Source organism: Eurytemora carolleeae, unplaced genomic scaffold, assembly GCF_000591075.1.
Source record: "Eurytemora carolleeae unplaced genomic scaffold, Eaff_2.0 scaffold381, whole genome shotgun sequence".
NCBI lineage: Eukaryota > Metazoa > Arthropoda > Copepoda > Calanoida > Temoridae > Eurytemora > Eurytemora carolleeae.
In genome coordinates this window covers 74,330-90,968 of record NW_019396271.1, presented here as the reverse complement: position 1 = coordinate 90,968, position 16,639 = coordinate 74,330, and the positions used below count along the sequence as shown (strand labels likewise).

Here is a 16,639-nt window from a genome sequence, read left to right as displayed (position 1 = left end):
AGTGTTTCTAGTGAGAAAATGTGTTTCAAAGGGTTAATTAACATTTTATTATAAAATTTGTCGTTTGTCGATGGGCAGTGTACTTCCTGAGAACACTTTTAGTACAATTAAACGACGTTTCATGGGCTAATAAGCTGAAACACACTGTTTTAGAGACACTCTGTTGATACTTAACATAACTTATTAAATGTTCTCTAATCAATCAATTTGTTTTACTAAAATAAGTCGCAAATTCAAAAGACTAGCATCTTTATTCAGGTAATTTTCAGAATTGGTTTTTTTCGTACAAAACTCGCAACAGTTTGTGTAAAATAAATATTTTTCACGTAAACAGACTATTTGGTTCTTTAAGCAGAGGCGTGGGCAGCAAGGTGTTCAGCACGGGCAGCCTGGACGTCAGCGGGCTCAACGGGGACTACAGCGCCATTGGGGTGGGCAACCAGTCCAGAGTATCCGTAAGGGTATCCGGCAGCGTAGGCGGCATAAGGATATCCAGCAGCAGCATAGGGGTATGCAGCAGCGGCATAGGGGTATCCGTGAGCGGCAAAGTGCTCGGCCTTGGCAGCGGCGACAGCAGGCTCATCAACGGGGACAACGGCACCGTTGGGGTGGGCAACAAGTCCTCCGTAGGCATATCCAGTGGGGTATCCGGCGTAGGCATAGGCGGCAGTGGGGTAAACTCCATTGGCATAGGTCAGAGCTCCGTTGGGGTGAGCTGCATAGACTACCCCAGTGTGGGTGGCAAGGTGAGCGGCACGGGCAGCGGCAACTGCGGGCTCATCAGCGGGGACAACGGCTCCGTTGGGGTAGGTGACAAGCTGACCAGCAGAGACTGCAACGCAGGCGGCAAGAACCTAGAAGCAAAGAATGTTTAAAATGTATAACAGAATTTTTATTTATTTTAATTTTAAATATTTTGCAAAACTGGTAAAAAAATGTTAAATTTTAATTTAAAGATGTTTAAACTTATGTTTCATCATTAATCTGTCCCATTCCACCCACCTAAACAATGACCCTGACATTTTATCTTACAAGCCATTTAATTTGTTTAGACATTTTTAGCCAACACCCAGGCGTGAAATTGCTGTAAATATAGGCTTTAGAGGTTTTTTTTCATTACTCTCCTCTCATTCTTTAATTCTCTCAACCTTGTGTCTTATTAATCTGATGTTTTTCAAATTATGAACTTTCATAATTTAATATATATAAAGTTTAAAATATTACCAGGTTGCAAAATAAATTGATTAGTGTCTGAAGCAATTGTTCAGTTTCTTTAAAATTAAAAGGTTTTGTACAGATTAATGCTTACCAAAAACTTCATGTTTGTTTGAATGTTGCGCTAGAGTACGAAAACTAACTGTCCACCTATTCCAAACCTCGTCTTTTTATACGAACCACGCATCCGGCGGTGACGCAGTGCGCGTCGGTAGAACCTACGCAGGGTGATATCTACGCGTGGAGAAAAGGTATCGTAGGGACCTGTGTGTTGAGAAAGCCTGGAGGCGTTTACAGGCCGCCCTTAGTACCAGATTCATTGATAATATAGATCTATAGAAAGGTCAACTGTACTGAAAATTTGTAAGAAAGGGGGGGGGGGGGTGTTAAAACAGGTTCTTTGTTTTCTCAAAATCATATTTCTAAGTCTGAGTTTACAGACTAACAGGAATTTTCTTTTTGGACACTTTAATATTTCTTTAATTTTTTGAAATGTTTAAAATGATTAATATAAAACAATATTGTAAGTAATTAATCATGTAACTATAAAACATCGCTGATTTCTTCAGAATCTAATATTTAATGTTAATGAAAAGAGAATATATCGACCTGACATCAAGTGACCCCCGGATTAAAGCATTTCATGACCAATTCACGAATACCTAGTAGAGGTCCTAGCTTTCTCAATTAATCATTTAGGGAGATAAAGTCGTTTTATTACTGAATATTTGTGATTTCTCTCCGTTTCCATCACTGTCTTTGCTGCAAAAATCCACAGGTTAAATCATAGAGAACCGCAACTGAAAATAATTTTGTTTTCAGATGGCAACTGGGCACGTTCTGACTTTTTTCAAAATTTTCGGTTCGGTTAATTAAAACCGTTCAATTTTTATTTATTAAACGTTCTTTTTTTAGCTAAATATATGTCTTTAAAAGCTACTGTTTGATAACGACGCTAACGGCAGATATTTTATAAATCGTTTACGGGGCCAGTCGTTATTGATTATTTTATGCAACAACTGGTGGCAAAATTTTAAAGAAACAGAAAAATAAAAGAAATTAACCGCAAATTCAAAACACATTTGTTTCGTTTCTTTCAACCCTTATTTTTATCAAAAACGGCTATTACCGTTAGATAACTGTTTTTAAATTAACGTTTTTGCCGTTTGTTACCGGCCGGGCCCTCCTTAAATTTTCAATTAACCCTCCGTTTCGTTAACGGAACTTTGTCCAGTTATAAAAAACGAAGAATTTAATCAGACTAAAAGTTAAAAAGTTTTAAAATAAAGATTACTTTAATACATGATATCTATGTTTAGTGGAATAAACCTGTATTAAACTCATTCTAGCACTTTAATGTATAATCAGATTTGTATTTAAATTTCGCAAATCATATAAAAACCATTAACGAAAATACTGCATCATAACTGTAGATCAACATCGCAAACTAAAGTTCAAAAATGAACCAAATTAGATAATTAAATATTTTCATTTTCCTTCTGCTTTTGAAAATGTGATTATAAAAACATCAAATCCAATATTTCAATGAAAAAAAATGTTTTGAAAGAGGGGTTAGGAGGCCATACGCAAAATATAGGGGTTCATTTAGTGGGCTCTATTGAAAACGGAAAAATGCAATTGCATGCAACTTTTATTTATTTTTTTATTTTTTTATCCTGGTTTTTGAAGCTTAATCTTGTTCAGAAGAAAAGGAGGAGGCTGGGGTAGTAAAAAGGGGGATTAGGAATGTATTTGGGGGAGAAGTGGGGAGGGGGGATAAGGAAGTGGGATTAAGGAGTGAATGGAGTTATTAATAGATAGGGGGTTAAGATGTGGAAGAGGGGGGCGGCATAAAAAGGTAAAATAGTGGTTAATCTTGAGATGGCCGGATGTTATATATAGTTCCGTGGTAAACCTTTTATCAGATTTTATAAGAATTGCAATCCACAAAACCAAACCATGGTTTTAAAAATAATATCTTTTACCAAAAATTAAAAAAAAAGTTTAACCTTTGGTAAAACTTAATTGTATTTTTTGTATTAATTGTATTTATAACCCAAAAGTTAATTTAAAGAAAGACGAATTAAGCATAACAAAGAAAAAGATTTAATGCAAAATTATCTAATTTTACGCTATTTAAAAACCTTCATTAGGATCGCGCGTGGTTCTACAAAATCGACCATTTTCGCCGTTTTGATAATTTTTTTTGGATAATATCTAAGTAACTGACAAATAACTAAATTACAGTAAATACAGAGTGTCCCAAAAAGCAGTTGTTGCATCGACTGCAGATGAAATTTTTCTTCTTCAATATTTACAATCAAGGTGTTCTTAGAAGATTTGTATATTTCGATCATTTCGACTTGTATTTCTTGTCCAGTCTGAATACTTTTTGGTTGAAATCACTTCTTTGAGTCGAAAATCAAATTCCCGGATTTTGAAAATTCTAGATTTTTTGCATTCTTTTTTCTTTGTTTACAAAGTAAGAAAAAAATTACAAATTATCATAATTATTTTCTTAACTTCATTTGCTAGTCTGAGGTTCCTTTTTCAATGCTACCTCGATTGTAAAAAGGAATTGAGTCTTTGCCACATCACGAAATTTTCTTATCAGCTGTATCTTTGTATTTTGATTATTTAATCAAACAAAATTCATAGTTTGAAATATTTAAGGTCTATGACATCGGGTTGCAAAGTTAAAGAGATTAGAAAACTCAATTTATTTAAGAGTCATCTCACTCAACCTAGAATTTTAAACCAAGCTAAGTTAACATTCCCTTGGTTCTACCAAGTTCCCCAATAAAAAATTTGAGATAAATCAGTCCAGGGGTTCATGAGTATAATCGGGCAAGCAGGGATACTAGAGATATATAGATTAAAGAATGAATGAGTTTAACAAACAAACACTTGCTTAGAACTTGAATACATTTTATGCAAGGTGCACTTACAGTTAATGGTTGCACATGGTACAGATAATGGGTACACATGGTACAGTTAATGGGTACACATGGTACAGATAATGGGTACACATGGTACAGATAATGGGTACACATGGTACAGATAATGGGTAAACATGATACAGATAATGGGTGCACATGGTACACATGGTACAGATAATGGGTACACATGGTACAGATAATGGGCACACATGGTACAGATAATGGGTACACATGGTACAGATAATGGGTACACATGGTACAGATAATGGGTACACATGGTATAGATAATGGGTGCACATGGTACAGTTAATGGGTACACATGGTACAGATAATGGGTACACATGGTACAGATAATGGGTACACATGATACAGATAAAATACGGATAAATTCTAACTAAGTAAAAGGTTTGCACAAAACTCTAAGATTAATTGTCAATTAAACAATTAGAAAACCTTAGATATTATATATATATATATCTGCTAATTGTAATACATGCTTGAAAGCTGATATTTTTTATTGCTTAAAATGTCTATGCAAAAGCTTGAAGAACTTTAGAATCCATACGAGAAATAAAATATAAATTGGATAGAACGGCACTTAGAAATGTAGATTGTGTGCTGGTCTATCTATCCATCTGTCTACCTGTCTACCTGTCTATCTGTCTATCTGTCTATCTGTGCCTAAAATATCTGGTACATAGACTCATGTTCTACAGATGGTTGACCACTTTTCAGTAATTCGAACATGACCTTTACTCAAAACCCTTAAAGACCCCTAAAGCTGGTGGGTGGCGGGGATGCATAGTTGTAGGAGTTGTATTGTAGGAGTTGTATTGTAGGGTCAAATAGAAAAGGGGGCGAATCTTTTGCCACCAATCATCTTGACTTTTTAACATTTGAAAAAATGCTCACCTTTTATAATGTCTTCTTTCCATCTGTTTATCTTTCTATCTGTCTATCTGTATATCTGTCTATCCGTATATCTGTCTATCTGTATGTCTGTCTATCTGTATATCTGTCTGTCTGTCTATCTGTCTATCTGTCTATCTGTCTATCTGTCTATATGTCTATCTGTCTATCTGTCTATCTGTCTATCTGTCTATATGTCTATCTGTCTATCTGTCTATCTGTCTATCTGTCTATCTGTCTATCTGTCTATCTGTCTATCTGTCTATCTGTCTATCTGTCTATCTGTGTCTAAAAATATCTGGTACAGACTCATGTTCTACAGACCGTTGACCACTCTTCATTAATTCGAACATGACCTTTACTCAAAACCCTTAAAGGTTTGTCGTGGGGAGTAGGGAAGTCTCCAGGATCGGCTTAAAGGGGGTGTTAGAACCCCTCTAAAGTTTAAGATAGGTTACCCTCCCTCCCTTTATTACCTTCTTCATACGTGCTTCCCTTTATTCAGACAAACCACTTTTTTTACTTCTAACTGAAGGCGCCTTGTATTGGGGGAGAGGGGACAATTGCATATTTGTTTTTAGAGAAAAGATAAACTATCTACATTGTACAATTCATCTAAACGTTATCAAAATTTATTGTGCACTGAATAGAATAAATTAATTTCTTTTTGTAAAAATAAATATTCCAACCCGATTCTATTTATCAAGATTTCGCGGATTTCTTTTTCTGAGTATAACTTAAGAACAGTACTAGATATTCGATATTATTAAATCGAGTCATTTTTGTCATCTTTGAAAATGCAAGTTTAGTTTAACTTAAGTTATCTCTTTTTAAGAAAGTTCCAGTTATTTTATTATCTCGGCAAACTATAAATACTATTAAAAGGTTAGACCTCTAACTTTTGTGGTTAGGGTGCAACTGCAAGGGAGGGTTTAAAAAAATCAAAATGTACTTCTGAAAAATGTATAGAATAATTATTTTTAACTATGATGTTAAACCGTTAAGAAGTATAAGGGTTCTAATGTAAGCTGTTTTTAAGTTATTTAGGAGAGAGGGTTAACTGCGTGATAGGGTTAATGACGCACATTTCCCGTATAATATATATTTACAAAGTTTAAGAGGAAGGGGTAGAAATCACCCTCCCCCCCCTCTCCCCTTCCAACCGTGATAGGGTTAATGACGCACATTTCACGTATAATATATTTACAAAGTTTAAGAGGAAGGGGTAGAAATCACCCTCCCCCCCCCCCCCCTCCCCTCCCAACCGTGATAGGGTTAATGACGCACATTTAACGTATAATATATATTTACAAAGTTTAACCTTTGATCTTTTTTCAATATTTTGGACAAAGAATTTAGTTGTTTTGTTTTGATTTATTTTGCATTGTTTTTGCAACCCTCAGCAAAACATTGCAAAATTAATCTACGCAAAACAACTTATTTAAACCTAAAAATCCTACAGTAACAAATATGATACTTATATACATATATATCACGCACCTCTGCCACTTTAATAAAAGTTAATTGAACCTTTATGAAGCCTGACCGCGTCCACCTTGTTGCATCGGCTAGTCCTGTCCATCGAGCTATGTACAGTACAACGGGATCGGAAAGGTTGACCCGGCTCGGAAATTCTAATTTACTACGACTGCCATTGATATATATATTATATTTTACGGAGGATAAACAAGTCATATACAGGGTCTTCTATAGTTTCTTCGAGGAATATAAAATTGCAATAATACAGGACTTTTCACAAAACTTCTTGTTGCTTATATTCTCTTCATCCTAATAATATTTGTCTAATGCCATAACAAATCATCAAATTATGACCCGCCCCCGTCATATTTGCTGCCCATACTATGTAGGGGTCAACCGCCTAAATGGGCCATTAATTATTTTCTATGATTTGTATAGTTTTACATCCTTAGAAGGGACTAAAAGCATAATTTTAGATGACCCTCCATGCAAAGATGGCAATGCCCGATTCACAACGTTAAATTTGGAAGAAAATGTGGTAATTTAGATAAAAAAATTTCTGCCATAGTGAAGTGCGCATGATACTTTTGTAAAGCAAACACTATTAAAAATTTAAATTATTAATATTTAATGCATACTTGATCTGACAAAGTTTTTAGGTTATCGTTGTGAACAGGGCTTTGTCTTGTTTTGCACTTAGGGTCCATTGAAATTTCGCTCACAGTCCCTTTAAGTAAATTGAAAGTTCTCTTGAGGAGGAGTTGCGATAGTTGTAATTATTATAAGCTCAGTGCTGTACAATTGCAGGCAGAGTTTTTATATACATTTCTTAACTACACTGCAGAAACTTATTTATTAATTTAAAACCTCCAAAAAGTATTCGAATATTTTTATTTAATGGAGGGACACAGGTACGAAATTAAAGACTTAATGGCTTTTAAACCAAATGCTTTAAGACTATCGCACGCGCGTCACTATCTGTATCAGGGATGACAGGTAATTCAATACATCAAAAGAGTACTGTAATTTCTGGGAGGTACAGGGTGAATAACGAAACATGACAGTAGCAAGATATATTCTTATATATCTTTGGTGGTCTTCCTTTAATATGGTTTTAATTTGGTTCATATTTCGACAACTTTACTTTTCCAAATTCAATCCTAAACTAAATTCTCAATTTCTGCAGTAATATTGACAACAGAAAATAGAAAGGTTGTCTAAAAAAATTTGAAGATATGAAACTCGTCTTGCCATTGTTATGTTTATGTATTTAAAAACATGCAGTGCTAGGCTAATCTTTTTTACATTACTCTCAGAAACTACAGTACATATTTTTATAGCAGTTCTATAGTCCTCTCAAATTTCTAGAACCTCATAATCCAAACCTTGCCACGAATGAATATGATATATAATCTGAGTGGTTTCAGTTCTAATCTAAGAGGGTTTAATAGAGATTTAAAGTTTATACAACACACTCACAGGTCACGTCAACTAAAGTAATTTTCACGTAAAGTAAAAATCTGGAATGTTTTAAATCATAACTTTTTTCATGTGCCAAGGTTTGAATTTCTAATCCGCAACAAAATAATTTGATTTTCTCAAAATATTTATTCAAAAATCAAATACAGAGGAACTACGAAATTAAAAAGTCGTTCCGGTAACTTCGTCTTGTCAAGATTGGAGTAATATAGACAAACATGTATATGTTACACTTTATTTTATTCACACAACAAGAATTTAAGAAGCTATAAACTCTTTTTTAAACAATCTTAGTTTGGTGTGAGATGCAAAATTTAACAATCTTAGTTTGGTGTAAGATGCAAAATTTAAAAATCTTAGTTTGGTGTGAGATGCAGGATTAAGCAATCTTAGTTTGGTGTGAGATGCAGGATTAAACAATCTTAGTTTGGTGTGAGATGCAGGATTAAACAATCTTAGTTTGGTGTGAGATGCAGGATTAAACAATCTTAGTTTGGTGTGAGATGCAGGATTAAGCAATCTTAGTTTGGTGTGAGATGCAGGATTAAACAATCTTAGTTTGGTGTGAGATGCAGGATTAAACAATCTTAGTTTGGTGTGAGATGCAAAATTAAACAATCTTAGTTTGGTGTGAGATGCAGGATTAAACAATCTTAGTTTCGTGTGAGATGCAGGATTAAACAATCTTAGTTTGGTGTGAGATGCATTAATCCTATTCTTCATTTCCTATTCATATTTAGAGTTTCATATCTAGCGAATATTTTGCACTCATCCTGATTCTTCAACCTTCAAAAGTTTGCAATATTTTGCACAAGTAGAAAACTTTCTTGCAGATTTTCTTAGTTTTTGCAAACATTAAAAATGATCAGTCACTATTCCTAAAAATCTGTAACTGGGGCAAAGAAAAATAATTGAAATTTTTATTTTGTAAATAAATCATTGTAATTTCATATGTTTTTTTTCATTTCTGAAAGGGACTGTAAAGGAAAAATTAAAGGGGGTATAGAATGAAACCTGAGAATTTAGGAGTTGAACGATACATATAAGACATCTATCTGATGTTCCTGTCTCGAGAAATTGATATAAAACTGTGTCAAATTTATATAAAAACTCATATATGCATTTTTGTATAAAAGTTGTAATATTAAACATATCATATTCAACAAATACGCAACCAATCTGAAAACGACGATATTCCACAGGAGCCTGAGAATCTCAGGTTTGCTCCTCATATAATTCTTTAATTTGTCTTGCATTTTTAATAGATATAATTAATCCTAATTAGAAACCCCTTGAGGTCAACGTTTTTCCCGTTTTCCTTCAGGGGGCAACAAATTCAACCCCCCCCCCCCCCCTATTATTTTGTCATGTGATACAGACGGAAACCACGTGACCAGTATACTGCACTGCCATTGGCTGAAGCTCTGGTGACGTATTTGTTTTCATAGATTCATAATCAGCAATTATGATTTTTGAGGCAGTGCTATCTAAAAAATAGCATGAAAAACTTAAAGAAATCTCTGGGTAACTCCGTAAGTGTAACAAAAAGTATGAGGCCTGGAAAGTAAAAAATACATCTTGCAATAGCTAAAATTTAGAGCTTTCCAATCACACCTGGATTATATGAATTGAACGAAATTTGTTCCATCATCAGTACCCCATACACCTACTCATTTTTTATTTTGACAACCTGTATTTCTTTGATTTTTAATATATGCCTTAATATATGCCTTAATAAAAATACTGAAAACTTCTTTTTGAACTCTTGACATTTCTATTTTATATTCTGGCAGCGGTATTTGTTGGATTCTGGAAAATAAAGATTTATTACAAGGAAAGTTTATTTTGTATAGTATGTTTTTTTTTGCTCTGGAAACACAATTCTTAATATTCAAAGAAATCCACTATAAAAATATTTACATTAAACGGCTGAAACAATTGGGCCACATTTTCATTTTGAATAGTTAGGAAAGACCAGTCGGTCGAAAAAAAATACAACTTATAAAAATTTTAAACGCTTGAAAATGCACGAAAAATATGGCCAAAGACAAGAAACATTTTAAAAACTAAAATTATTACTAGAAAAGAGGATTGAATTGTACTATACAGCTTTAAGTTTAGTGTGCAGTATACTAAATGAACAGAAATTTAAAGAATTGCAAGATATTTGCAAACATTTGGCTCTGCAGGATGATTTTCAAAATTATAGAGGATTAGCAAATAGATCAAGGATTGTAATGTATTTGCTATTTTTTGTTCAAATATCAAATTATGCTTGCACTTGCGAAGCTATTTATCAAGGGGCGGATTTAAAGTGTTGCGGAGGTTTAGGGGCAGGATAAATTTTTAGATATCATTCTTGAAGGTTTTTTTGGATCTTTTTGTTGCTGTGCTAGTAAAAATAAAACACAAAGTGTGAATTAAAACACTCCGACACAATCCTGAAAATCAGAGTCTGGTACTTTTGTTTGAAATAGCGTTTAGGGACTGAACTCGATATCAAAAATTAAAATTTTAGAATTTAAGGATTTAAGTTAGATCCCAACTGCAAACTATAGGAAAAAATGATGCGACATTACTGGTAAAACTTTGTGACCTCGATGTTCCTCTAGTTAATATTACAAGTATGAAAAAAGCTAATTTATCTGAGCCAGCGATTTAAAATCTTAGCTCGAGTCGTATAATTCCTTAAACCCAGCTTTAGAACCCATTCTTAGACCCAACTCTGACGACTGTTTGTCACGTGTCACGTGATTGACAGCTTGGAGTGTAAAATAAAATGCAGCTTGAAACCGAAAGCCCAAGCCGTAAATAAGGCCCAATGACAACTTAGACCTGAGTCAAATTTTCTTTAATTTTTTAAATCGCGGGCTCTGGTTACATATTTGAAAGTCAAAACATTCTTATTCTTCTCAATAGATCTTCAAAAAGAGGAGTTTAAATAAAATTTAAGGTTTCAATCTTTTATGCAATTTACTTAAAATTAACGTGTTTCCTGGATACACTAAAATCCACCGAGAAATAGTAATGTTTAAAGAGGAATTCAGCGTTTGAGGTTAAGAAGGAAAGGAACCATCTTTTATCTAATATTCTACCAAAATCATCCTCATATTAATATTCTAATGTTCTAATCCCTATATCTTTGCCACCTAATGGTGTAAACTTTTGATATTTCAAACTTAGATTATTTGATCTAAGAGAAATCATAATCCATAGTTGGAAATATCTAAGGTCTACGATATTGGGTTGCAAAGATAAAGGGATTAGAAAATCAGAGTTTGTTGCAAAGATTAAGGATTGAAAAAAAACGAATTTAAGAACGAAAATGCAAAAAATGGTTCAAACCCTTTTGTTTTGTAAATTATTGACTAAAGCACTCATTCTTTCCACTTTTCTTAAATTAATGCACTTTTCCCTTCCAGTTTATATATAGCTTAGATTAAAGGAAATTCAATAGTTCAGGAAGTTGAAGAAAAAATCCAGTTTTTATTTGATATTTGTTTTAGAACTTTTAATTTGACAGAATACATTATTTGTTGAAAATAGGAATGCACTAAGTCTAAGAATTATATCTAACCTTTCCAATTATAAATCCAACCTATCCTAATCGAAATCTGTCCTTTCCTATTCAAAATCTTACCTACCCTATTAGAAATAAAACCTATCCATCCTTTACAAATTCTATCCTATCTTATTATAAATATAACCTATTCTTTTTACAGAAACATGATCTATTTTATAAGAAATCTATCCTATAATTATCATTTAATAAATCAAACCTCTCATCTTATAAATCTATCCTACCCAATGAGAAATCCAACCTAACCAATTAGAAATCTAACCTATTCAAATAGAAATCTAACTATCATTTCAAATCAAAACTATTCTATTAAGAATCTTACTTATCCTATTACAAATATGACCTATCCTTTTAAGAATCTTATCTATTCCTATTAGTATGTAACCTATTTTTTCAGTTATCTACCCTATCCTATTAAAATCTAACATATTCTATTGGTAATCTATCATTTCATATATAAAATCCAAATTTATCCTTCCATCCATTTCAAACCTAACCTATCCTATTCGAAATCAAACCTATCCCATTAGAAATCAAACCTATCCTGTTAAATCTAATTTATCCAATTACAAATCTAACCTATCCAAGTAGTATTCTGACTTATCCAAATAGTAATTGGTTTAAATATGAATGTGACGTATCCTATTAGTAATCTAACTTTTCAAAATAGAAATCTAACCTATCCAAATAAAAAACTTATCTTCGTAATCTTATAATAAATGCCCTACTCAAAGAATTTCTGCAATTAATTCTGGTTCAAAATATAATGATCGTAGACTTTGATCCCATTCCTGGAGAAAACAATCTGATAAGACCATCTAAAATGCATTTAACCCTTTTCTGCATTCAATTCTGATTAAAAAATGGTGTTCTTTTACACAGAATTACACACCATAATATACGCGCTTAACCCTATCTCTGTTGGGGTACTTGAAAACCAGGATACGCTGGGGGGGGTCAATTTGACCCCCCCCTCTAAATCCCATGTTTGATGTCCAAATATGACAAATGATACATCATTAGAAAGCTCTTGTGCTCTACTTTTAGAATCTGCAAAAAAAATTGCAAATTTGCAAAAATTGAATTTTTTATTGCAAAATCCAGTTATATAGTAAATTAAAAATTTAGCAAACGAAAACGATAAGAAAATAGATAAAAACTCGGTTGTAAACTGACATGATGGGTATTTACGACTTTACCGGCAATCAATTTTTAGCCTGAAAAATAAGGATATCTTCGTTATTCCTTGTTAGACAAAGATTTAACAGTCCCTTAAAGAGAGCTAAACGCGCGTGCACAAAACTAATATTTAATTAATTCTTTGTTCTGACATTTGAGCAATGTGCACAAGCATAGCTGAATAAATTCCTCAACTAACCTTCAATGTCACATGAACCAATCAAGAGTTATTCAGTATCTGAGTTCGAAGTTTTTGTACTGTTAATCCTTTAGAAAACACTAATCCGAATCACCAAGATTGATCAATAAGCACTCACAAAACATTTACTTAATCTTGATGAATGAGAGATTAAAGAAATTGCATACTTTTAAGGATTTACTTATCTGTAGAAATTAAATGTTTCAAATTTGGATTTCAAATTCATGGGATGATCAGCGCTTTCTTGAATAAAAGTACTAAAATTGTATAATGCTTTTCATCATGTTTTATTCGACAATAAACTAATCCTAAAATGAAATAAGAAGGTGTTTAATGCATGATATGAAAAAAAGATGATGAGGGGAGATAGGGGAAAGATAATTTAGGATTTGAAAGATTTAATATTTAAGATTAAAGATTGAAAGATAAATGGGAGAAAAAGAAAAGAAAGGGAAAACAATGGAGAAAGATGAGGAAAGGGGAAAGCGGGAAGATAAAAGAGTACAGGGAGAAATTGGAAATAAAATTAAAGGTCAAACGAAAAAAGAAAAAGGAGAAGATGTATAAGAAAGCTGAAGGAAAAAAGAGGAAAACGAAATTATAAAATGAAATAACATAAGAAATAATGAAAAACTGAAGACACTGAGGAAATAGAAGGAAAGTATGGAGAGGAAACATGTTCACGAAAAAAGAAATAAGAGAATAAAACTGAAAAACATGGAATGTTTTAGTGTTGTTGAGTTGTGATCTGAAAGATTATAAATGGAGGAAACTTGAAATCCTTGAAATCCATATTTAAAAGTATAATGTGCATACACATTATAGAATAATTTAGAAAATAAAAATATTTTCATTAATTCATGCTATTCTGTAAATTATAATTGTGTATTTTGTTCTCAATTGTTGAATATTTCCAAATTATTAATTGTTTCAAAAGTTGGTAATGTGTTCAAAACCATAGATAAATAAATAAACATAGATAGCTTATTACGCAAAATCACCAAGAATTGTACAGTCCGCGAACTCATACTTCTAAGGGTCAAAGTGTACTTCAATGATAAGCGGGGTGGTTTGGTGTTTTAATGGATTTCATAATAGAGTTTAAAATAACTCCGAGAATGGAACTACAGGGTGTCCCACATCATATTAGATCGTCAATCGGTCTAAATTACGATTTTCGGGACTAATCAGAAAATTTAAGAAGAATGAATCATTTTGAAAAATTGAATAAGGTTAATATAAGAATTTTCTTGCGGAAAATGATAGGTTTTTCTAGTATTATGGGTTTATTTTGGCGTTAAAACTTGGAGATAATCTAATATGATATGGGTCGCTCTGTATTTGAACAACAATATTTCACTTAGCAATATATCATATTGACGAGAACTGAAGAAGGACATGAGAAGGACTAACCTAACTTAAATTTCTTTCTAAAGAACTGATGTACACCACAAGAACTCAATGACATAAGAACAGCCAATGTTCAAAACCGACCTAGTTAATCTATATAATAGGAATATCTTTAAAACATCTCTGTACATTTATATCTTTCAAGATGAAAAATGTCGTCTTATGCGCAATCTATCTTTATCTATGGTTCAAAACGCGTCCAAGATTCAAATTCTTGATAAGTGTGTAAAAATGGAAAACCTTGAAATGTTTTGAAAATGGTATCCGGGGTTTTAATCAAAAATGAACGATCCTTCACAGTTTAAATTTACAAAAGAAATACATAGTGTTATTTGTATTTAATAATATGTTGGAAATAGTTTCGTTATTTGATATTTGCACTCTGCACAAGAAGAGTTACAAAAACGTTGATCATACTATGTGTGCCCAAAACTGACACTCAGTGTCAGGTTTGAAACATAATCACGGTTTGGAACTTTCTTCCCCTGTAATGGATGGAAAGAGAGATGAATAAATATATAAGATAGATAGATTGATAAATACACAGATAGATATAAAGTGTGGAGATTTGATTTGAAAAAAGGGACTTGAGTGGACGAAATAATACCCACTAACCCCCCCCCCCCCCCCCCCCCCCCCCAGCTTACATTTCTCCTTTACTAGAATGATAATTACATTCATAAGGCCTATATTTTCACCCTTTTACACCAAGGAACTTTTCAGCTCCTTTCTGTTCCTCTGACAGTATAGTTCCCACTGCATGTTTACTAAAATAAATTGCTAAAATAAACGGTTTTGCATCCGGAGCAAAATCTTAATTACCAGCAAAACCTATAAATGCTGATAATTATTTGCTAGGTGATGTCAGGGGCCGCTCAGTTATCTTATCCTCATAAGACGGTAATAGATTAATTCCGTCTTGTGAGACAAGAACTCCTACTTTGTCACTTACATGTACAAAACGACTTCTTTCCTAAAAAGAAATGTTTCTTTTTCTGCATTGAATTTGATTCCAGCCTCTCTGTGTGCCTGAAAAACTAATTTAAGCAAAATAAGATGATTTAGTATGAATTAACAAATCGTCAAGATAAACGAGGACTCCCTCTGGTGTTTAAACAATGCAATTCTCGGACTGGTTAACAATAGTAATACTTTAATGTATGTAGCTAAATAAGGAAAATAAGATTTTTAAATTTTATTTATTCATTTTCTCCCTTTTCTTTTAACTTATAAAATTTGTAACATTGTAGACAATTGTTGAAAGTGAGATAAAGTTGAACAGTTTACAATTTGAATAAATTGTTGTCTTAAATTGTCTAAAAATATAAAATGAAAAAAATATTTTCAAATAGTTTTCAACAGTTCCAACTTTCTGTCTCTATTGTTGGCAATATTGTTCACATGTTGACGCAAGTTTGTTTCAAGCATTTTTTAAACTACTCTTACTGCAACATTAAAAATATATGGCGTCAGAATATATTTTGACTCCTCACCCCTCCCACACGGTGGGATATTTTAGGGGGTCAAGGGGGGTCACTGGTTTTGGTCACAATACTCCTCTTAAAATGCATTTATTTTGTGTTTTAGGGTGAGAATGGACAAAATGAATATATTTTAATAATCTTTTCATTTACAAACATTTATCAATTGTGGCTTACATTGATTTATAATGATTTCAATTTATAAATAATTTTCCCTTCCATATATTTATTCTTGAATGGATCCTGTAAACCCGCAATATATTTAGATGTCGTCTTTGTTACAGGACGCTATTTCAGAAGAAAAACCTATACTTTTCAGCAATAGTACAAAGAAAGTACAACATTTTCGGGATATTCTAAATTTATAAATAGATTTTAACAGCCATATAAAAAAGATTTATTGGGTGTCGGGAGCACGCCAAAACCATAATTTACTGACAATAGCTTGTTTAAAAATTCCATTTTAAGATTTTTCAATGAAATAGCGTGGTTTTGTTCGAAACAACTTAGAGACTTCTCTCAAAAAAAATCTTACGCGGCCAAGTCTTCACATATATGATAATTATTTATTCTTGAACATTTTTGGAATTTAAAAATATGCAAACTGTTTTAAAATGGTATTTTTAGGAAAGGTACACAATTTTAGCATCAAGGGGGGATAACATTGATCCTAACCCAGTTGATGTCCAACAAGTACAGGGTTAAGATTGAGCTGGGATAGTTACTTAACGAAAATCCAATCCATTTCAAATATATTTAGAGATTATTG

At 32.7% G+C, this 16,639-nt stretch overlaps 1 protein-coding gene across 1 annotated transcript; it reads right to left on the bottom strand.

The window, feature by feature from the left end:
* Positions 1-232: 232 nt before the first annotated feature.
* LOC111699860 (cuticle protein 2) lies at positions 233-1,414 on the bottom strand. The gene is made up of 2 exons (XM_023470614.1): positions 1,310-1,414; positions 233-854 (listed from the first exon to the last, which is right to left on the bottom strand). Exons 1-2 carry the CDS (start codon positions 1,319-1,321, stop codon positions 348-350), a joined length of 519 nt encoding a protein of 172 aa, XP_023326382.1. The 5' UTR covers positions 1,322-1,414; the 3' UTR covers positions 233-347.
* Positions 1,415-16,639: the final 15,225 nt, after the last annotated feature.